The sequence below is a fragment of the Macaca thibetana genome, chromosome 9 (assembly GCF_024542745.1).
Source record: "Macaca thibetana thibetana isolate TM-01 chromosome 9, ASM2454274v1, whole genome shotgun sequence".
In the NCBI taxonomy this organism is placed as follows: domain Eukaryota; kingdom Metazoa; phylum Chordata; class Mammalia; order Primates; family Cercopithecidae; genus Macaca; species Macaca thibetana.
In genome coordinates this window covers 22,154,044-22,174,687 of record NC_065586.1, presented here as the reverse complement: position 1 = coordinate 22,174,687, position 20,644 = coordinate 22,154,044, and the positions used below count along the sequence as shown (strand labels likewise).

Here is a 20,644-nt window from a genome sequence, read left to right as displayed (position 1 = left end):
CACTCCGGCCCCGCACGCCGCGCAGTCCACCCCGCCCCCCGTTCTTTCTTTCTCCCGGCCGCCCGCCTCCTCCCGGGGCGCATACGTCCCCCGGCCGCCGTCCCCCGGCCGGCCCCGCGGGCTGCGGCCCAGGCTCAGGCGCCGCGGCGCGGAACCTGCGCCCGAGTTGGGCTCGCAGAAACAACAGCGCCCGCCCTTGCCCGCCCGCCCGCGGCCGCGCCGGCCTCTTCCCCGCCCGCCGGCGGCCGAGGCGGGGCGCGCGCGGGCGACGGCTGGCTCCGGGCAGGGGCTCCGCGCCGGGCCAGGACCCGGCGGCCGAGGGTCGGGATGTGGGCGAGCCCTCGGGCGCAGGTAACGGGCCGCGCAGCCGCCCGCGCCCGCCCCCGCCCCCAGAGTCCCGAAGCAGGGTTCTGCGACAGACCCGGGGGGATCGCATCCTTTCCTCCTTGTTTAACTTTAATCCTGAGAAAAGGCTATCGTTAAAAGTTCACACTACTCCTATCTAGCTTCACACAAAGTAATAATTAACACACGAATTCAGATCCAAACAAAATATCATCACTCTTTGTGGAAAACAACACCTTATTTATTCAGGGTGTAATACTGTCTACTTCCTTTCAGAAGACTTGAAAAAGATCAAAATAGAATAAATGGACAGTTAGTACTAAACGATTCAATACTTGGGCAGTATCTTTCCCTCTTAACCCTTTCACACGTGTTTTTTAAAGTGTCAAAATTGATGAATGGTATAAATTCAAAAGGAAAATTCTTTTCTACTGAAAAGAACATCCAGCTCGCACAAACGGTGGTTCAGCTCAAGGCAAGGCGTTTCTGGTTTTCCTCTGCACTCGGGCGGATCGTTAACTTCCCCAAGTTACAACTGAGTTGCTCTTTCCAGGCTTTTCGAAGCATCTTTAAGTTTCCCCACCAAGTCCTAAAAGACGTGTATACAATACCACGTTTTTAGGATAAAACATGGAAAGAAGTATCCAAGTTCAAGAAAGATGCAAGAAAAAAATTCAGGACACATCTTCCAAACAAGTTTAAAATTCAACAAGATTTTAACCTTTGACAAACTACTATCGGTCAAAAGAAGCGTTTCCTCAGAAATATCTCATGTTCAAATCGGTTATTTGCCCTCACACTGAAACATGATTTCTAACCGAATCCTTAACCGCCCAGGTACATCTGAATTTTCTCAAGTTATCTAACAAAGGTTATGCTGTATATACATTTTCTGAAAGTTTAAAGTTTGATTCACAGTTACATTAAAACGGCTCTGCAGAAGATGCCTTTGAAAAATTCAATTTCACTTAAATTTCCAGTAATGATCTTCATTTTTTAAGAGCTATGAAATAAATTCGTTGCCATATCCACTAATCAATGTAGTTTTGAATTTCCCCAGTCTTAAATGGGCAATAAAAACAGTTTTAGAATGTTATGTATACTTCCCCCTTTATAAAAAGTCATTAAAACCACGGTTTCAAAATCCAATTTTGACAGTTTAATTCAATTTCTGAAAGCAAAGACATTTTCAAAGCCATGTCTTAATTTTGCTTTATCTTATTGGACCAAACTCATCATGAAGAAATTTACACTAACACTACAGAAGTTTATTTTAACCAGCAAAAACAGCAAATACAGACCAATTCTCTATTAATAACATCTTAATTTCAACAGTGAAGCCTATGTTAAAATACTACTTTTGATGCCCCTTTCCCATTAAATCCTTAACCAATCTTCATTATCTGCTGACAGATGGTTAATTTTATTTTGAACTGTCCAAGAGTATAACTCTCAAGTAAACATTTATAAAAAGACAGGCATATTTATAGATCCTAATACTGTACCTGTAATTGTTCCATGCTGCAACTAAAACTAATCTCTGGGTAGGATGGGGAATCAGTGTTCTAGGGCAGGGAAAAAAAACACGCAACAAAAAACACTGTTTATTTAAATCAATGAAATTATAAATTTCATTACACATTTCATTATTGGGTAAGACCTATCTATAAATACCTGTATACTTAAGGTCACCAAATATGCAGGTCTGTGCATCTTATGAAGTTGATTGGTCTAAAATAACACAACAAACACGTAACAGCCTTTAACTCTGTGTTTTAAGAAGTTCCCTGATCCGCCCTAGAGAAGTTGGTTAAACTTTACCTTTATCTGATATTCCAAGCGCCAAGAAACATCCGTTATATGAGGGAGAGATCTACCTATGCTGAAAGATGCAATGATAATTTTGTACATAGTCTCTACAGAAGAACTTTTCAGTTATTTACTAAGAATGGCTCTACTTTCCACCCCCAACTCCATTTTAATCCATTCTCAAGTTAAACCATTGTTAAACTTTACTTTTAAATTCTGAATGGTAAAAAAGCATTTGAAAATCATCTCAATAAACTTTATCTTTAAAAACATTAGCTTAACTTCAATTGTTTGACGTGCCCTTTGGCTCTTTTTCTTTGGGTCAAGATCCCGAAGATCTTGTTTCACACCAACACTCTCCATTCATACCTGCAAGTGAAAAGTGCCTCAGCTTGACACCTTACACAGTACCTACCTTCCCAGTAGGATTTCTAGGGAATTCTTATTATTCTGGAGAGGAAAAAGAAAGAGAGAAAAAAAACAGATCTTTACAAATAGAGTAAAAGAAAAATAGTCACTGTTAATTAAAAATTTTAAAGTAACCTGATATTCCGTGCAAAACAGTTCTATTCGCTCTCTGTCAAATTTACAGTCTTCTAGATAAGTGCTAGAAGAAAAGAAAAAAGCCAAAGTTCTGTCTCCATTTTTAAAACTGAAATTGAAATCATAAAGGTAGCATTTGAAAATAAATGGATATTTAAATAAATCCTGTACCTTAGAGTTGACTTGTCAGCTCGGTGCTTTCCTGCCTCTAGTATGTAAGTTGCAGCTGCTGCATGACAATGTTTTAAAACCACTGGGTCGATATGTTTCAAGTCTGGATGATCTAAAATAAATTAACTTCCAGTGATGCCTATGATAATAAATTCTTTATAGTCATGTTCCTAAAAAGAATATTTTAATTTGGGTTTAAAAACCCTTTAACAAGATAAAAAAAATTCAACTATAAGGACAGTCATAATTATAAGTAAATGAGATGAGCAACAAGGTCAAGTGAAAAACAATAAAAAGAACACATCAAGAACTCTACTATTACTGGTTTCAATTAACTTACTTTGCCTTAATATTTTTACTATTAAAAATATTATAGCCCCCAAAGAAAATATTACAATGCAATGGTCATTCTAACACTGGGGTAAATTCAAAGGAAAATTCAAAGGAAAAACAAGATAAATATTTTACATGGTGTCAATTTTAGAATAAACTTCCGTCCTAAAAATGACGAGCTTAGGGTAACTGGCTCCATGAACAACACATCAAGGGGGTAGAAGGTAAGGCATGAGTTCAGAATATAAAATACAAATTTCAAAATTATAGTAGTACTTTCAGGGTTTGACAGTCATCCTTTTTTTTTTTTTTTTTTTGAGATTAACCCAGGTGGTGGTTACTATTTTCGTTTAAAGAACTTCCACTTTCATACTTTTTGTACAAGTGTTTAGTTCATGAAACTACAGAAAAAAAACAAAAATTTGAATTGTTGGGATATTTATATTTAAGAAAATCATCTAAAAGCGATCTGTCTTAAAATATGTCTTCAATCCAGACTGACACTGCACCTCCGCAGTCACTGACCAGATCGCTTAAAAGACACTCGCATCCTGGTAACTGGGGCGGAACAAAGTATTGTGCATCATAGTTTAAGGTTCTAGGTGTAGAACCTGAGTAAAACATGCTGAACTAGAGCGCTGGAGTGATCACAGCAACTTGAGGTATGCTCTAAGTTGGCAAATGTCAACACTATCTGACCTAGTAATTACTTCGGAAACAGACCCTTTTAAACCTTTGCTAGCCTAGCCCTGGAAGCTTGAATTGCAGGGAGCTCCCCAGATGAAGTCCAACTGTCAAAACAGCCGCAGCCTCAGACAAGGCTAAACACCTTAGATGTTTAGGCCACAAACAAGATTTGAACACGGGCTTTACAAAAGAACAAAGAGACTGGGAGGGAAACCGGGCCAGGAACGTGGAGCTGGCTCTATGCAGGTGCCAAGCGGGGCCAAAACAATGCTCAGGGTCTGCTCCGAGTCCTAGCAGAGCCACGTCCCCAACACTCCGTCCGGAGCGAAGGGCAAAGCCCGGAGACTTCCTCTTCCCGGGGCTTTCCCCTTCTCGCTCCGCCGGCTCCTCTTCTTCGAGCGCCCCTCCACCCCGGCGGATCCAGCTCCGAGCCGAGCCGAGCGGCTTACCTAACACGGCCTCGTCCGCCTGGGCGTCCAGCAGGCTCTGGAAAGCCGCCCGGAGGAGAAGCGTGAAGGCGTTGGAGTCGAAGGAGCCGGGATCCGCCAGCATCTGGAAGCCTTTCTGCACAGACTCGGAGAGCTCCATTGTGAGCGCGCCGTGACCTTCGACACGCACACCACGTGACACGCGCCGCGCGCTCAGCTGATGCGGCCGCGCGCGCACGCGGCTCGGGGCGGCTGGCGGCGGCGCGGGCTGCGGGGCGTCCCCGCCCGCCTCCGCGTCCGCGCGCGGGTCCCGCGCCCCCAGCAGCCGCCTGCCGCCTCCCACCGTTTCGGTCCAGCCTTTTCTTGTCCAGCGCGGGCCGCGGGATCTGCCGAGCCTTGGCGAGAAGGGCGGCCTCGGGCGCTTTGTGGACGCGCCGGGCGCTTTCTCCTTGGCTCAGCGCTTACCTGGGACGGTCACCAGCTCGGTTCCCTGAGAGATCCCGGGGAGACGGCGGACGGTGTCGGGATCCCGGCCCCCGCCTCCCGCAAACTGCGCCCTCCCCGCTCCTCGCTCTGCGCGAATCCTGCGGGGAGCTCCGATCTCAGGCAACTGGATTTTGTTTGTTTTTGTGGGTTTTTGTTTGTTTTGTTTGTTTTTTAGCTCACCAGCTTAACCTCGCAGCACTGCCCTTTTATGAGACTGTAAGACATCTAATTATGTGATTCTTGCTTATTTTTACTTTTTCTTTGTCATTTCTGGAATACGGCAGTAGAGTCCTTCGTGCATGGGGTGTGTGTACACATGCACACATACATAGAGTTCCTGTATGCACTGCACTCCAGCAATCGGATTATGAACAGATTTGACAGGATTATTAACAATTTTATATGCCGCTGCAAATAAATGCCAACTGCCATACACATTTTGTGCTACTCTACTCACTACATCTGTGGGTCCAGTTTTAGTTGCTGTATAGAATCTGCATAAATATGTTTTTATTAAACAGCTACCTTAGTAAAGTACAGTTAGGAATGGCAAGATCTTTATTAGAAGTGAATTACTGTTTAGGATGCTCATACCTTTAAAGATTCGAATACTGTATAAAGTTTAACTTCCTCTCTATTTCTACGAAGTTGGTTTAGAGAACAAGAATGATTCTTTAAAAAACCCGTGAAGCAAAGTAGTTAGGCATTTTTAATCAAGACAACTTGAAAAGTTAAAAAATACAAGTTCTTGAAGGGTGGAGGGAAGGGATGCGGAACAACAAAGATGTTTTAGTCTTCAGGAGAGATTATTTGCTACATTAGACCCAAAGTGAAATATTATTTTTCTAACTTAGATGTCTATTTTAAAAATTTTTGATGGATATAGTCGCCATTTATCTTGGCACCAATACATGAAGAGTACCTCATTTCACAACAGGATGCAAATGGAGTAACAGCATCAGTAACAAATTGAGTAACTCTACTCAGCCCTCCTTTGAAAGCTTTAAAAGGCACGTGCAGTGGCTGTTCACTCGGTGAGAATATAGTAGCAGTGAAGGATTTAAAAGTCTCCCTAGAGTCTTTATGAAACAAACACCTATTAATCATGTTCATCTTTTCTTCCCATCACTCATCTTCTTCCTAATTTGTTTCTCATCAGTAATAAAATGTCAGTTGAAAAACTTCATGATATCTGATTACATAGAGAATAAATAGGACAGAGTTGTGTAAATGTTCAACAATATTAACATCCAAGCTTATTACGTTTATTACACATGTATTTATGACCTAGTGTAACACTGATTATTAATACTAATAGATTTGAGTTGATAACTCTTAATACTCAATTTTAGTGTCAAAAAACAGTATTAATCATGGGGATAGATTTTAAAATATTATTTTAAAAGAGAAAAATAAACACAAGTGGTTGTGAATTTGTGGGCATAAAAGTTAGGAAATTCACAAGGATTGTTTCCATAATAGCTGTCATGTTAGTCTGTTGCCCATGTATGAGTACTTTCTCTTAGGATGTTTTGTCCTCTTAGGCCTAAGTATATTCATGTGTTAGGCCTAAATGATGGGCACATTTTAAGCTCGCACAAAAATTTTCACCATAGTGTGTTCTAATGCTAGAAAAACTGAATTTTCCTACTACAGTTATATTTATTTAAACTTCCTTTGAAGGAGGCACAGGATTGAGTGTTTCAAACATGTGTGTCTTTGACAAGCCATTGAAATACATGGAAGTATGATTATCAAAAGGCATGACTACCCAGATGTAGACTCTCTTGGTTGCAGCCATAAAAATCAATGCGTTTTATGTTAGAAAAACTACATATGAATATATTCTGAAAGTATGAAAAATACTGTTTAAAATTTTGCTTTACTCACTGAAAACAGCATTGGAACTTTGACTAAACTGCAGGTTCAAAGCCAGTAAACTAACTTTGGCCCCAAAAAGTTCTTTAAAAGAACAATTATGTGCAACTGAAAATAAGAAAATACAGATGTAGCCATCTTCACATGAATAATATATCTTGCCTTCTAAACTGCAAATATTAGGTAGACAATGCTGATAAATTTATTTTTCTTTTTGAGAATCTAGAAATCATTTGAAGAACTAGAAGTTACCCTTTTAAACAATGTTTTAAAGTTTCAAGTACATTGTATCCTTTGAACTGGTTAATTTTTTTAAGAAACAAACTTAATATTGGCCCCTTTATTGTGATTACAATTAAATAGGCTAGGGCTTTTGCAGGATCTATGTGGTCAGCTTTTCCCACAGGCCTCATTGCTGCATTTGTTAGTGTTATGAATTTAAATATTTTCTTTTTTAGATTGTGTAAGTACTTTTGCTCTTGTGCAAAGAATGCTGAAGGAAGATACTCCTTTAGATTGAAGAGTTCATGGAACTCCATGGGGAGAAAAAAAATTTTAATAACTTTAAGTGCCATTGAGACAAAGACTAGTTTTAACTGGCTTATATATTTATTATATATTCTAGTGGAGATCTGTTTTATCTGTTTTATTCTCTGTAGCCTACTCATATGCTACAGAGAAAAAAGTTTAAAACACTTTTAAAACTACCTATAAATAAGAAACCATTCTCTCTGTGTTCCCTAACACCAGTGCTTTGATGGTTACTTTAAACTTTGAGATATTTGTTAATGATATAGGCTTTACTGTTTTAAAGCTATTTTAACCACAAATGGACAGTTGGAAGGAGTATTTAACTGAGTTATATATGACACTTGAGAGTACAAGTCAAAAACTGTTTCAGTGAAATTTATAAAACCTATCTACATTCTTTTATTAAATAACTTGGCAAGGCACAGATTGTGACTTGGAATTTGAATGGTCAAGTTTTTGCACATTCATGATCACAGAGTTGAGTGGTCTCAAACTGCATTTTGTATCACACTGTCAAACACCAAATTGAGTATTCAGAGGGGACAGCAAAGCTTTTATTTTCAATTTAAACATGTAATCCAATCCCTAATTATTTCTAAATGGTCATTGCTGCAATAATTTATAGGGACAAATATAACCTTTTCTCACATTGTATAGCTTAATTTGCATATGTGGATTTTAAAATGTGTGAGGGAAATGAAATACTAAGTACATTAAATAAACTGGAACCACAGGGATTAAAATTAATGATACAATGTTCTCTAAAACAGTTAGCTAACGTATGCTTATGGTTTTGCACAAGTGTTTTGTATTTTTCCCCTAAAACTTTTTTGAATACATTTATATTAAGTAGTAAATAGTACAATTTCTATTTAATATTGTCATCATTTAGTACCATTTTATTTTATTTATTTTTTTATTTATTTTAGTAGAGACAGGGTTTTGCCATGTTGGCCAGGCTGCTCTCGAACTCCTGACCTCAGGTGATCTGCCCGCCTCTGCCTCCCAAAGTGCTGGTATTACAGGCGTGAGCCACAGTGTCCGGCTGGTACCATTTTAACTATTTCATTTTCATAAGTTGTATCTGGGAAATATAAAACATAAAACTTCAAAATATAAGAAAAATTAAATATTTTAAATCTAAGTTTTAAAAGGTCAAATTATCATGCTACTAAGAAATTTAGTTTATTATATAAGATCTCACAACATTTCCTGAAATTTTTTCTTTTTTTTTTTTTTTTTTTTTTTTTTGGAGACAGAGCCTTACTCTATCACCCCGGCTGGAGTGCAATGGCATAATCTCAGCTCACAGAACCTTTGTCTCCTGGGTTCAAGTAATTCTCATGCCTCAACCTCTCAAGTAGCTGGGATTACAGGTGTATGCAACCACACCCAGCTAAATTTTGTATTTTCAGTAGAAACAGGATTTTGCCATGTTGGCCAGGCTGGTCTCAAACTCCTAACCTCAAGTAATCCACCCACCTTGGCCTAGAAAACCATAATTTTGTTAAACTTTGCAAATAAGAAATTCTATAGTCAAAATGTTGGCAAAGAAAATACTATTTAATTTCTAAAGTGAAATTTGGGAGCTGTCATCAGTGTTGTCATGCCATGATTTTGTTAGCTACTTGAGTGAGTATAAGATAATGGCAAAATTAAAGGAGCAGACCTAAGAATGAAATTATACTTTAAGTTTCAAATCTTTGTATCTAACCAGTCCATAGTTTTAAAAGGATTTTGTGCATATTGGAAAAGTCATGTCTACTCTTTAGGACTTCAGTGTAGCATGTTGAAATGTACTTTAGGAAGTTTGATCCCTTATTTTTAAGCAAAGCAGTTAATGTCACATGGGGAATATCTGAGTTGTAAAAACCAAAATTATGAAGTCTTCATCTAAGAAGAAATGAGAAATTGATTTGTAAAAAAGAAATGAAAATAAACAAATATAATTTGGCAAAAGATGAAGGCAGATTTTTAAGTTAAAGGTAAGGAAGTTAGGAAGAAATGAAAGAAAGCAATCATACTCCATATAACATATAATGAGGAAAGAACAGGTTGTATTATGTGTCTGAGAATTTCTCTGCACAGACAAATAAAAAATAATTTTCCTTTAAATTCAGTAAGTGATTTAAATGATTCACTTATCTTTTGTATGGATTATAAAAAGCAAGTTCAATTCTTAAATCACATAATTTCTGTCTTCACCAGTTAATTTATATGAAAATTAGCAACTGGCCAATCATCTAATAAATTCCATCAAATAGACCATTTAGATAATAAGCACAGTTACCTCCTCACCAGCAAGTTGATTCTTTTTTTTTTCTCTACCAAAATTATAAACATCACCACTTCAGTTTTCTATATCATTGATCTGGTATCAGCCAGGATGACCCATGGCTTAGCTGTAGGAGGGTAAAGTGAAGAAGAGACATGAAACAAGTCGACACTGATGAATATATCTAATTCTTCCATGTGTACACAGACTGTCCTTTAAATTGTTTTATATTTTTAAAAAGAGAGAGGGAGGGAAGGAGGGGAGAAAGAGAAGGGAAAGAGGAAGACGAAGGAAGAGAGAAAGGACCTGAGAAGTGTCACAGAAAGCTTATTTAGTGTTTGTTTTCTTTGACACAATCCAAGATTCTTTTAGCTACAATGAATTCAACTAAGCTTCATAGTAAGGCTTGAAAAAGACCGAAAGATCATCTGTTATGTCCAGAATCTAATCAGTTTCAAGATGTCCTACATTTAGACTACAACAGCAGAGAATGTCTAACAGAGTCTCTTCCTTTTTTAGGTCTGAATTTGGAATCTCTGTGTTTTTTCATGCCTTAGAAATTGGAGTTTTGGTTGGTTTCATGAATTCCAGCAAAAAATGGAACAAATGGGCCTATGCTGTGGGATATTATTGTTGAAAGCCAGTAACTTTTTAAAGTTTGTATTTTGAGAACATGCTTTTTACATGTTAAAATGTGTACAAATAATTATCTTTTGTTTAAGGAACTATAATTTTACAAAGAAAAATGAAAACAAAAATAAAAGTTTTTGTAGATTAAAACTCAGGTAACAGTACACTTGCTTATAAACTAAAAAATGTAACTATATTCACTTGTCAAATGAAGCATTTTAGGATGGAAGTTATGTGTATAAGAAGGGATGATTTGCATTAAATACATTATAAACAGTTAAGGAGACTATATAGCTAAAGTACTTTTAACTCATTTAAAGTAAGCATTTAAACCAAAGTTAATATTTCAAAAGAGCTTACATGGCAATGAAAACCTAGATAAGAGTTTTAATATTTTTAATTGTGTACAATATTTAAAATAATACTGGTTAAGAATTTAACATTTTATTATGGTTGTTATATTCAACAGAATATCCCCCTTTTCAAATTAAATATAGACTTGAAGCCATTTTATGGATAAGTCAGTCTGAAAACTACATTTTGAAAAATCCTAGTAGAATAATTGTGTTCAACTTTTTCACATTTGTTACATAGCTAGAACTATTCAGAAAATACTTTGAATTGTTTATACATATCTGATTTTTACACCGTGGTGAATGTTTAGAAAGTAATTTTACAGAGTTTTAAGAAAACAAGCACCTAAAAAAATAAATTAAACTTTTCCACTGTGTTTCTTCCCATATGCTCAGTTTTTTTTTCCTGAACTTTTGTTTCATTATTTTATTAAGCTTAAAACATAAATGTTTTTCTCTCTCAAATGTTATTTTCAAAATTAATTTTCTTTGTGTAAGCATTTTAATCTATATTTTATGAAAGGGGATGGGGAGGCAAGTTTTATAAAATCTTTTTAATGTAACAAAACACCAAGAAAATAATGACTAGCAACAGGTGAAAGGGAGAATTGTGTTTATATAGTCAGTTTAGTCCATGTAATGAGAAACTTGGACCTGAATTACTGGCGTAATTACTCAACTTTCTTTTCTTTTTTTCTTTTTTCTTTTCTTTTTTTAAATGCTAACAGAAATAGGATGGATCATTTAGAGCAACAGTATTCTAAATCAAAACTCATCGGATAATTGGCAACTTTTATTTGACTTTTAGTGCTCTATAAATTACGACCAAAAACTGAGGAGAAATTTTGTAAAGAATTACAATGTAGATGGAAATAATGTGGGTAAACAAGGCCCTAAGAAAACTGAATTTTCAAATGGTTTTCTTAAAATTTGAAAATGACAGAAAATTTAAAATTCGGCCTAACTATAATATATAGGTGAGTAGTTGATAGAACTATAAGAAAACTTTTATTGTTGCTAAACAATAATTTAATTAGAATGTTTATGAATTGAAATAAAAAATAGTTTTATAAGACCAAAAGTATCAATAAAGACATACATATTTTGTTTTATAAGTTTCAATGGCAATATACATTGTTCTTTATAAAGAACTTTCAACAGTGTATACTGGAAATGTTGGAAAATAATTGATTTTGCACTTGCCAATTATAATAGAAGGAAAATAATATTCTTACATATATGTTTTTATATACTTTTGAAAGTTGCCTTATTTTTGTAACAAGGTGAACATAAATAAAAATATAAAATACAGATGTTTAGAAGTCAGTTTAGCCAATGATTAAAGTGCTTCTAGAAACCTAAAAGAGCATTTGCAAACAAATACTTTCAAATTAATTTTAATTTCATTTTGGTTTTATTCTGTTTCTAAAAGTTGCTAGGATCAATATTTGTTTGTAAAAACTGTGACATCCATGATGACAAATTTTCAAACTGAGTCATAATGATAGTCTGTTATATTAAAATCAAGAGTCACTACAGGAGAGTAGTCATTTTGCAAACATCCTGTCGTGTTAACAGGAGTTGGGGGAAAGCATATGTCATAAAGTAACAGACTTAAATCTTTAGCTAAGTAAGCTTTAAGTATCTGTCCATTGCCATAAATAGTATAAAGACAATCTAATTGTGTTTGCATAAGCTTTTTCTCTTAGCTTCCTTTTATGGTATTAAAGTTTAAGAAAAGTATAAAGATAAAAACTTGGCTAGATTTAAACATATTCAATGTGATTCCTAACATGGTTTGAAAAAAAAAAAACCTTTACATAGAACTGTCATCAGATCCTCAGGCATAGTTATATGTTAGCCAAAAATTTTAAATCATTCCAGCTAAATATAATAATAGGAGAGTAGCCAATACTTCTTTGAGTATTATAAGAATATTGCACCATTCTTTGAATAAAAATAGTCATTATTCTTTTTTCTTTAAGATATCTCAATAATTATATGAATGATAATTTTGGAAAATATAAGGGGTTAAGTGGCAAATTTAAGTATCAGGGTTTATCTTTCGTTTCAAGTGGAATATCAATTTTTCTAAAAACATACTCATTTATAACAAGATTTATTGAAAAGAAATATCAAAAAACTCTTTTTGGGGGAGCATTTATCCAGTAATGTACTCAATTTTATTTAATAGGGAGATTTTAATAACTTTGTTTAACAAGCTGTTTTTTATCTTAATAACTGTAAGGATTACTATAAAGTTATATAAAGTTATAATACCTTCTGAAAGTATACTGAAGTTGATAGGATTTTTAATATGAGTTATAAAAAAAAGCACCATAGGTTGTAAGTTCTTTACTTTTTTACTTTGTTATTCTTATAAAGAGTCCTTTATTAGACAAGTACCTAGTACATAATAGATAGTCAAGAATATTTGTTCAATGAATGAAGGCAGTATAGTGCATGGAGTAGAGGAAATGGGGCTTATGCCCACATCCCACTTGCTTCCAGTTCTATGACCTTGGACTAAAGACTTATTTTCTCTAAGTCTAATTTTCCTAAAGTGTACAGTGGAAATAATAATGGCATCTCTTTCACATGGCTCTTGGAAAGTATTAAGACCTAAGGCACATGCACCATTATTGGTATTTACTTGGTAATTATAACCAAATTGTGTAATTCTATAATTGTGAGTTTTTACTGGTGCAGGTGTGCATGTGATGTAACCATTTGAGGACCCCAAGCACATAAGCCCCTATTTAGAAAATGAAAATGAAAACCTTCTGGGGGCTGCCTGGTACTTCTTCACTATCAGGAACTGTAAAGTGAACCTGACAGAGCTCTTATAATAACAGCAGTCATATGATGCCCTCAAAGGCCTTGATGACAGTAATTCTCTTATCCTCTCACCTCTTGGTCCCCCAGGAATCTTAGAGCCCACCAGGGTTCATTATGGTCAGCCTACTTGTAAACATCCCTCTCTTTAGAAGGTGTAGTGGGCCATTCCATTCCCTCTCTTTTCACTGGTTCTTCCTCCAGTTTTTCTTGAATCATTTCCTTTGGTAAGCAGCTCTTTAGAAAATCTCAGGGAACAAAATCGAGATGTCTTTGTATTTTTCTCTGGCACATCCTTTGTCTGGGTTCAGGAGTTGCTGTCTCACACTGTCGTCTGAGTGATTCATAACTTGTGGCACTTTTGACTCTGCTTGAAACATCTATCTACAAAGAGCCCAGAGTCTATAAGGCATTGATAAGATTGGCCAAATTAAAAAAAAACAAAAAAAACAAAAAACAGTAAGAACCCTCATTTACCATGGAATGGAGGCACATGATTTGGAATGTAGAGGTTTAAACTCTACAACTCCAAAATGTTGAACAGTTCAGTGAGTTCTGGCAAAGGTATGCAGTCGTGTAACCGCACTACACTCAAGATGTAGAGTGTCACCATAATCCCAGCAAATTTCCCTGTTCCCATGTTCCTATTTGCAGTGATTATACTTGCCCCACCCCTGACCCCAGGAGACTGCTGATCTACTTCATCTCACTGTAGTTTTGCCTTTTCCGGAACATGATACAAATAGATTCATGCAGTATGTAGTCTTTTGTGTCTGTTTTGTTTTTTGGTTTTTTTTTTTTTTTTTGAGACGGAGTTTCGCTCTTGTTGCCGAGGCTGGAGTGCAATGGCGTGATATCAGCTCACCGCAACCTCCGCCTCCCAGGTTCAAGCGATTCTCCTGCCTCAGCCTCCCGAGTAGCTGGGATTACAGGTATGTGCCACCACACCTGACTAATTTTGTTTATTTAGTAGAGACAGGGTTTCTCCATGTGGGTCAGGCTGGTCTCGATCTCCCAACCTCAGGCGATCTGCCCACCTCGGCCTCCCAAAGTACTGGGATTACAGGCCTGAGCCACCACGCTCAGGTAGTTTTTTACCTAGCACAACATTTTTGAGATTCTCCCTGTTGGTATATCAGCAATTCATTTCTTCTTATTGCTGAATAGTATTCCATTGTAGGGACATACCAGTTTGTTTTTCCATTCACCAGTTGATGGACATGTGGATTGTTTCCAGCTTTTTGGCAATTATGAATAAAGCCTCTATAAAGATTTGTGTGCTAGTTTTGTTTAGACATAATGTTTTTATTTCTCTTAAATAAATTCCAAAATGTGGGATTGCTGGGTTATATGATGTGTATATGTTTAACTTTACAAGAAGCTGCCAAACTATTTTCCATAGTAGCTACACTGTATATATTCCCACCAGTATTGTATGGGACTTTCAGTTGCTTCACATCCTCTTTCGTATATGGTATTATCAGTTACTTTTATTTTAGACATTTTGATAGGTATATATAGTTTGTTATTGTGGTTTTAATTTGCATTCCCCTAATGACTAATATGTTGAGCATCTTTTTATGTGCCTATTTCTCATCCAAACATCTTCACCAATTAAGTGTCTATTCAAATATTTTGTCCAGTTTTTAATATGGTTGTTTTCTTATTATTGAGTTCTGAGAGTCCTTTATGTATTCTAGAGACTTGTCCTTTATCAGATATGTATTCGCAAATATTTTTGTAGATATTTCATGGATTGTCTTTTCATTTGAGTGTCACTCAAAGAGCAGAAATTTTAAGTCCAACTTTTTTTTAAATGAATCATGCTTTTGGTATTGTATTTAAAAATATCATTCCCTAACCAATGTCACAAAGATTTTCTCCTATGTTTTCTTCTAGAAGTTTTATATTTTACACTTTAGATTTATTTTGAGTCAATTTTTATGTATGGTGTGAAATATGAATTAAGTTGTTATTCTGTGTGTTTGCATATGGATGTTCAATTATTTTGCCCTATTTTTTGAAGAGACTATCTGATCTCCACTGAATTACCTTTGTACTTTTTGCAAATTTCAACTGACCATATGTTGTGGGTCTATTTCTGGATCTTCTATTCTGTTTCATTTATCTATTCATCAGCCCTTTTGCCAATACCACGTAGTGTTAATTATGGTAGATTTATAGTAAGTCTTAAAATTAGATAACGTGAATCTTCTTTGTACTTCTTTTTCAAAGTTGTATTGGCAATTCCATTTTGTTTGCTTTTCCACATATATTTTAGAATCATCTTGTTGATTTCTTTGGTTTTTTTTTTTGTGATGGTCTCACTCTGTCACCCAGACTGGCTCACCACAACCTCTGCCTCCTAGGCTCAAGCGATTCTCCTGCCTCAGCCTCTCGAGTAGCTTGGATTACAGGTGTGTGCCACTACTGCCTGGCTAATTTTTATATTTTTAGTATAGATGTGGTTTCACTATATTGGTCAGGCTGGTCTTGAACTCCTGACCTCAAATGATCCACCTCCCTCAGCCTCCCAAAGTGCCAGGATTATAGCCGTGAGCCACTATGCCTGGCCCCACCTTGTTGATTTCTACCAAAAAAAAAAAAAAAAAAAGCCTACTGGGATTTTGATTGGAATCACATTTAATCTATAAATCATTTTGGAGGTGAAATGACAACAATATTGAGTCTTACAATATGTAAACATGGTATATTTCCACTTTTATTTACATCTTTGATTTCTCTCTTTGATGTTTTATAGTTGAGCATGCAGATTTCATATTTTGTTAGATGTATACCTAAATATTTTACACTTTTGGTGCCATTTGAAATGATACTTTAAAATGTTTCATTTTAAAATTTCTTCATTACAAGTATTCCAAATATAATTGATTTTGTGTGTTGACCTTATATCCTATGACCTCACTAAAACTACTTCTTAGTTCCAGTAGCTTTTTTTATAGCCTCTTTGGGAATTTCTGTAAAGCCAATCACGTCTTCTGTGAATAGAGATAGTTTTATTTAATATTTTTTCCTTTTCAATCTGCATATCTTTGATTTATTTTTCATGCCTTATTGCACTGGCTATGGCCTCCAGTACGATGTTGAATAGGAAGGTGAAAGTGTCATCCTTGCCTTGTTTCTCATCTTTAGGGAAAGCATTTGGTCTTTGAGCATTAAGTATGATGTTAGTTGTAGATTTTCATAAGTGCCTTTTCTTAGGTTGAGCAACATAGGAATATTCCTTATATTTCTGGTTTGCTGGTAGTGGTTTTTAAAATGATTGAGTAAATGTTGAATTTCGTCAAAGCCCTATTCTTTATCTATTGAGATGATCATACATCTGTTGATATGGTGAATTACTTTGATTGCTTTTAAAATTTTGAAACTAACTTACATTCCCAGGATAAAGCTCACTTGGTCTTGGTGTTTTATTCTTTTCATATATAGCTGGATGTGATTTGCATATATATATATGTAAAAACAAGGTTTCACCATGTTGCCCAGGCTGGTCTTGGAACTCCTGGGATCAAGCAATACGCCTGCCTCAGCCTCCTAAAGTGCTGAGATTACAGGCGTGTGTCACCGTGCCCAGCCTTGATTTGCTAAAATTTTGTTGCAGTTTTGTGTGTGTGTGTTCATGAGGCAAATTGGTCTATCACTTTCTTTTCTTCTCATGCCTTTGTCTGCTTTTGGTTTCAGGGTAATGCTGACCTCTCTCCTCTTTTATTTCTGGAAGAGTTTGTGTACAATTGGTATTATTTTTTCTATAAATATTTAGTAGAATTCACCAGGGAGGTCATCTGAGCCTGCAGTTTTCTTTGTTACAAGGTCTTAGACTATGAATTTATTTTTGAAGTGAATATACTACAATTCAGGTCATCTATTTTTTTTCTTGAGAGAACTGCCACTTGTCTTCATTTCTTTGACGGTGTCATTCAAAGAGCGAAAGATTTTACACTAGTCATAGTACTTAATACAATAGACAATAGCAAACAATTGTAAGTTCTTAAGCAGCACAGTACAGTGAAACAGTAGTGTTCAGGAAGATGAGTAGGATTTAGACAGGATCAAAGAAGGAGACTGGAGTTAAGGAGACTATCTAGCAGACAGGGGTCAGGGCAGAGGTGAAGGTAGCAAAAAGGAGGAAAGTGAACACTTGGAAGTCACTTTAAAGAAAGAATTGACAGGACTCAGTAACTGTCTGGAAGTAGGGGCACTCAAGAATGAACCTAAGATTCTTTGTGGAGAGATTGGAAGAATGGCAAAACTGCAGACATAGCTGGCTGGATGGAAAAGGTAGCCATTGTACAAGGCTGGGTCATGCTTCCTCTTGGGATATGTTGAGTGTTAAGTGAGTTGCTATGGAAATTTGTGGTGAAAATAGCATTAGAAGGGATGACAGTAAAAGAGATTCCTGAATTAGCAAGGCCTGGGTGCCCCAGAAGGAAAAGAGAATCAGGTAGGATTTCCATATGAGATATAGCATGCCTAATTAAATTAGAATTTCCAATGAAAAATGAATGATTTTAAATAAGAATGTTCTAAATATTGCACTTGACATACTTATATTAAAAATTAATTCATTGTTTAGCTTACATTCCAACTTCATTGAGCATCCTATATTTTTATTGCTAATTCTGGCAACTCTAGGATCTGAGAACTGTGATTTCCTTGTGGAATTGATCTCAGAAACCACAAAGAAAGACAAAACATCATAAGAAGAAATCACAAAAGTTGCAGAGGAATTTAAAACTACCAGTCAGTGTAGGTTGAGGACCAGGCGGTTGATGACAGAAGAGCACTAAGACTCTCCAAATCATAGGCCTATTTTCAAGTTTGGGTCCATAAATACAAATGTTAGCCGCATTTGAGTTTCTCTCTGAATAATATTAAAAATCACTTATGACCTAAGAAAATGACAGACTAAACATTATTAAAACATATTTCAAGAAAATTAGATATTATTATTTTAGTTCAGTTTATTAGAGACAGGGTCTAGCTCTGTCACCCAGACTGGAGTGCAGTGGCACCATCATGGCTCACTGCAGCTTCAAACTTCTGGGCTCAGGTGATCCTCCCACCTCATCCTTCCAAATAGCTGGGACTACAGGCACATGCTACCATGTCTGGCTCCTTTTCAAAATTTTTTATAGAGAGGGGGTCACGCTATATTGGCCGGGCTGATCTCAAACTCCTGGCCTCAAGTGAGCCTCCTGTCTTGGCCTCCCAGAATACTAGGATTACAGATGTAAGCCACTATACCTGGCCTAATTTATTTTAAAAATAGCAAATTATAATAATAATCTTATCAAGGGGGTAATTAGAAAAATTATAAAACTGGCATTAAATGCTTTAAATTAATTTGAGATAAATAATTAAATTAATTGAGATAAATGATACACTACATACTAGGGAGCTATGCCTTAAGATATGCATCCTCTCAGCAACTCTCTGAGCATAAGTACTAATATGCCTTTTTCACAAATGAGAAAACTGAGGCTAAGAGACTTTTGTTCTCTTCAAGTAACAGAGTGTGGTGGCTTCATATTGGGGCAGCTTAGCTAAACTGGAACTATGTTTCCCGGAATTCCCTGAACTTGTATGGCTCCTGTTTAGAGTTGGCCACAAGAGCTTTCTGTGCGTGATTTGGAATGCAGAAGCGAAGCAGCAGCCATTGCATGCAGAGCAATGTTGCTGATCTCCTGGTTCGCTTTATTGGCATGAGGCAGCAGCTGCAGTCACAGGTCCCTTCGCTCCCGCCAGTCTTTGTCGGGTGCTCTCAATCCTCGGCCAGGTTAGATGCAATGAGAGACAGTACAAAGCCACCATCCTGTGTTACTGCAAGTAGGTGTTCTGGCTTTCTACCACTTTGTGTCCAGCTTTCCTTGCCAACAGCCTGCCCTGCTTGTCATTTTGAGTGGCTTTGGGCCCTCCAGCAGAGGCAACATTGAGCCCCATATAGGCTCCAATCCATGCTCCCAGATTAGTGCTTTATCTGCTCCTCCAACTATCCCCTCCTTTGCAGACCTTTATTATCATATCTCCCACAGTTGCACAAATCTAATCCCTATGATGAATCCTTTACTCCATATTACTCCTAAGAGTTCTGCTTCCTGGATTGAACCATTGACTGATAACCAGAGCAAGCAAATTGCTGAGCAGCTTCCCAAGCCCAGGTCTGTCTGGTTCCAAGGCTTATATCAGTCTTCCTCTTATATTGAAGAAAAACAATTAAGATTTATGCTTTTATAGCCCAGCAAGGTGGCTCACACCTGTAATCCCAGCACTTTGAGAGGCTGATGCCGGAAGATCCCTTGACCCTGGGAGTTCAGGACTGGGCAACACAAGGAGACCCTGTCTCTACAAAAAATAAAAAATTAGCTGGTTGTGTTGGCACGTGCCTGTGGTCCCACGTACTTGGGAGGCTGAGGTTGAAGGATGGCTTGGGTCCAGGAGCCTGAGACTGCAGTGAGCATGCCACTGTATTCTAACCAGTGATAGAGTGAGACCCAGTCTCAAAAAAAAAAAAATAATATATATATATATATATACACACACACACACACACACACTGTGATATTTGGATAACATTTATTATCAAGCTTGGCTTATTGTTATAAATGGTATAATTGCTTAGTTATCTTGCTGAAATTGGTGGGTTTCATAGCAGTTTAAAGCTCGTTCATGTTTCCCAATACATGCTATTTTGAACTTCAGCCATTGTGTATATGTCATCTCTCGTACTGAATAATAAAGTTCTTCAAAAACAAAACAAAACTTTTGAGATTTGTTCTCCAACAACTTCTGCCACAGTCTTTTGCAAATAATAGGTGCTCGATAAATATTTGTTGGCTAAGCACAGTGGCTCACACTTGTAATTCCAGCACTTTGGGAGGCTGAGTGAGGAGGATCAGTTGAGCCCAGGAGTTTGAGACCAGCCTGGGCAACACAGTGTGGGACCCTGTCTCTCAAAAAATTAAAAAATTAGCCAGGTGTAGTGGCATGCACCTGTAGTCCCAACTACTTGGGAGGCTGAGGTGGGAGGATTGCTTGAGCCAGTGAGGTTGAGGCTGCAGCTGCAGTCAGCTGTTATCATGCCACTGCACTCTAACCTGGACAACAGAGTGAGACTCTGTCTCAAAAAATAAAGTTTGTTATTTTTAATATGAGTAGTCCAGTTCCTCAAAAATGTGCAGAATACTCCCACATTAGAATATGAACTTACATTTAGGGGCACAAGGGATATATCATAATATGTACAAAAGATGTTGCAGTTGTAATGTATAGACAGGTCAACAATTGTAAATAGGAATTGGACTACTGTCCAAAGGGCTGGA

General features: G+C 36.9%; 1 protein-coding gene across 6 annotated transcripts in view; it reads right to left on the bottom strand.

The window, feature by feature from the left end:
* Positions 1-564: 564 nt before the first annotated feature.
* The window catches only part of COMMD3 (COMM domain containing 3), a 459,390-nt gene continuing 439,310 nt past the window's right edge, over positions 565-20,644 (bottom strand). For 3 of the 6 annotated variants that reach the window (XM_050804076.1, XM_050804077.1, XM_050804078.1), the window contains exons 2-9: positions 4,338-4,511; positions 2,869-2,980; positions 2,698-2,761; positions 2,570-2,604; positions 2,167-2,227; positions 2,020-2,076; positions 1,851-1,910; positions 565-934 (exon numbers count right to left, since the gene is read on the bottom strand). In XM_050804076.1, the coding sequence (XP_050660033.1) occupies positions 875-934; positions 1,851-1,910; positions 2,020-2,076; positions 2,167-2,227; positions 2,570-2,604; positions 2,698-2,761; positions 2,869-2,980; positions 4,338-4,476 (588 nt within the window). In that variant the 5' untranslated portion in view covers positions 4,477-4,511 and the 3' untranslated portion in view covers positions 565-874. The remainder of the gene's footprint in view (positions 935-1,850; positions 1,911-2,019; positions 2,077-2,166; positions 2,228-2,569; positions 2,605-2,697; positions 2,762-2,868; positions 2,981-4,337; positions 4,512-20,644) is intronic. The other 3 variants (XM_050804079.1, XM_050804081.1, XM_050804080.1) reach the window with 1 other exon arrangement.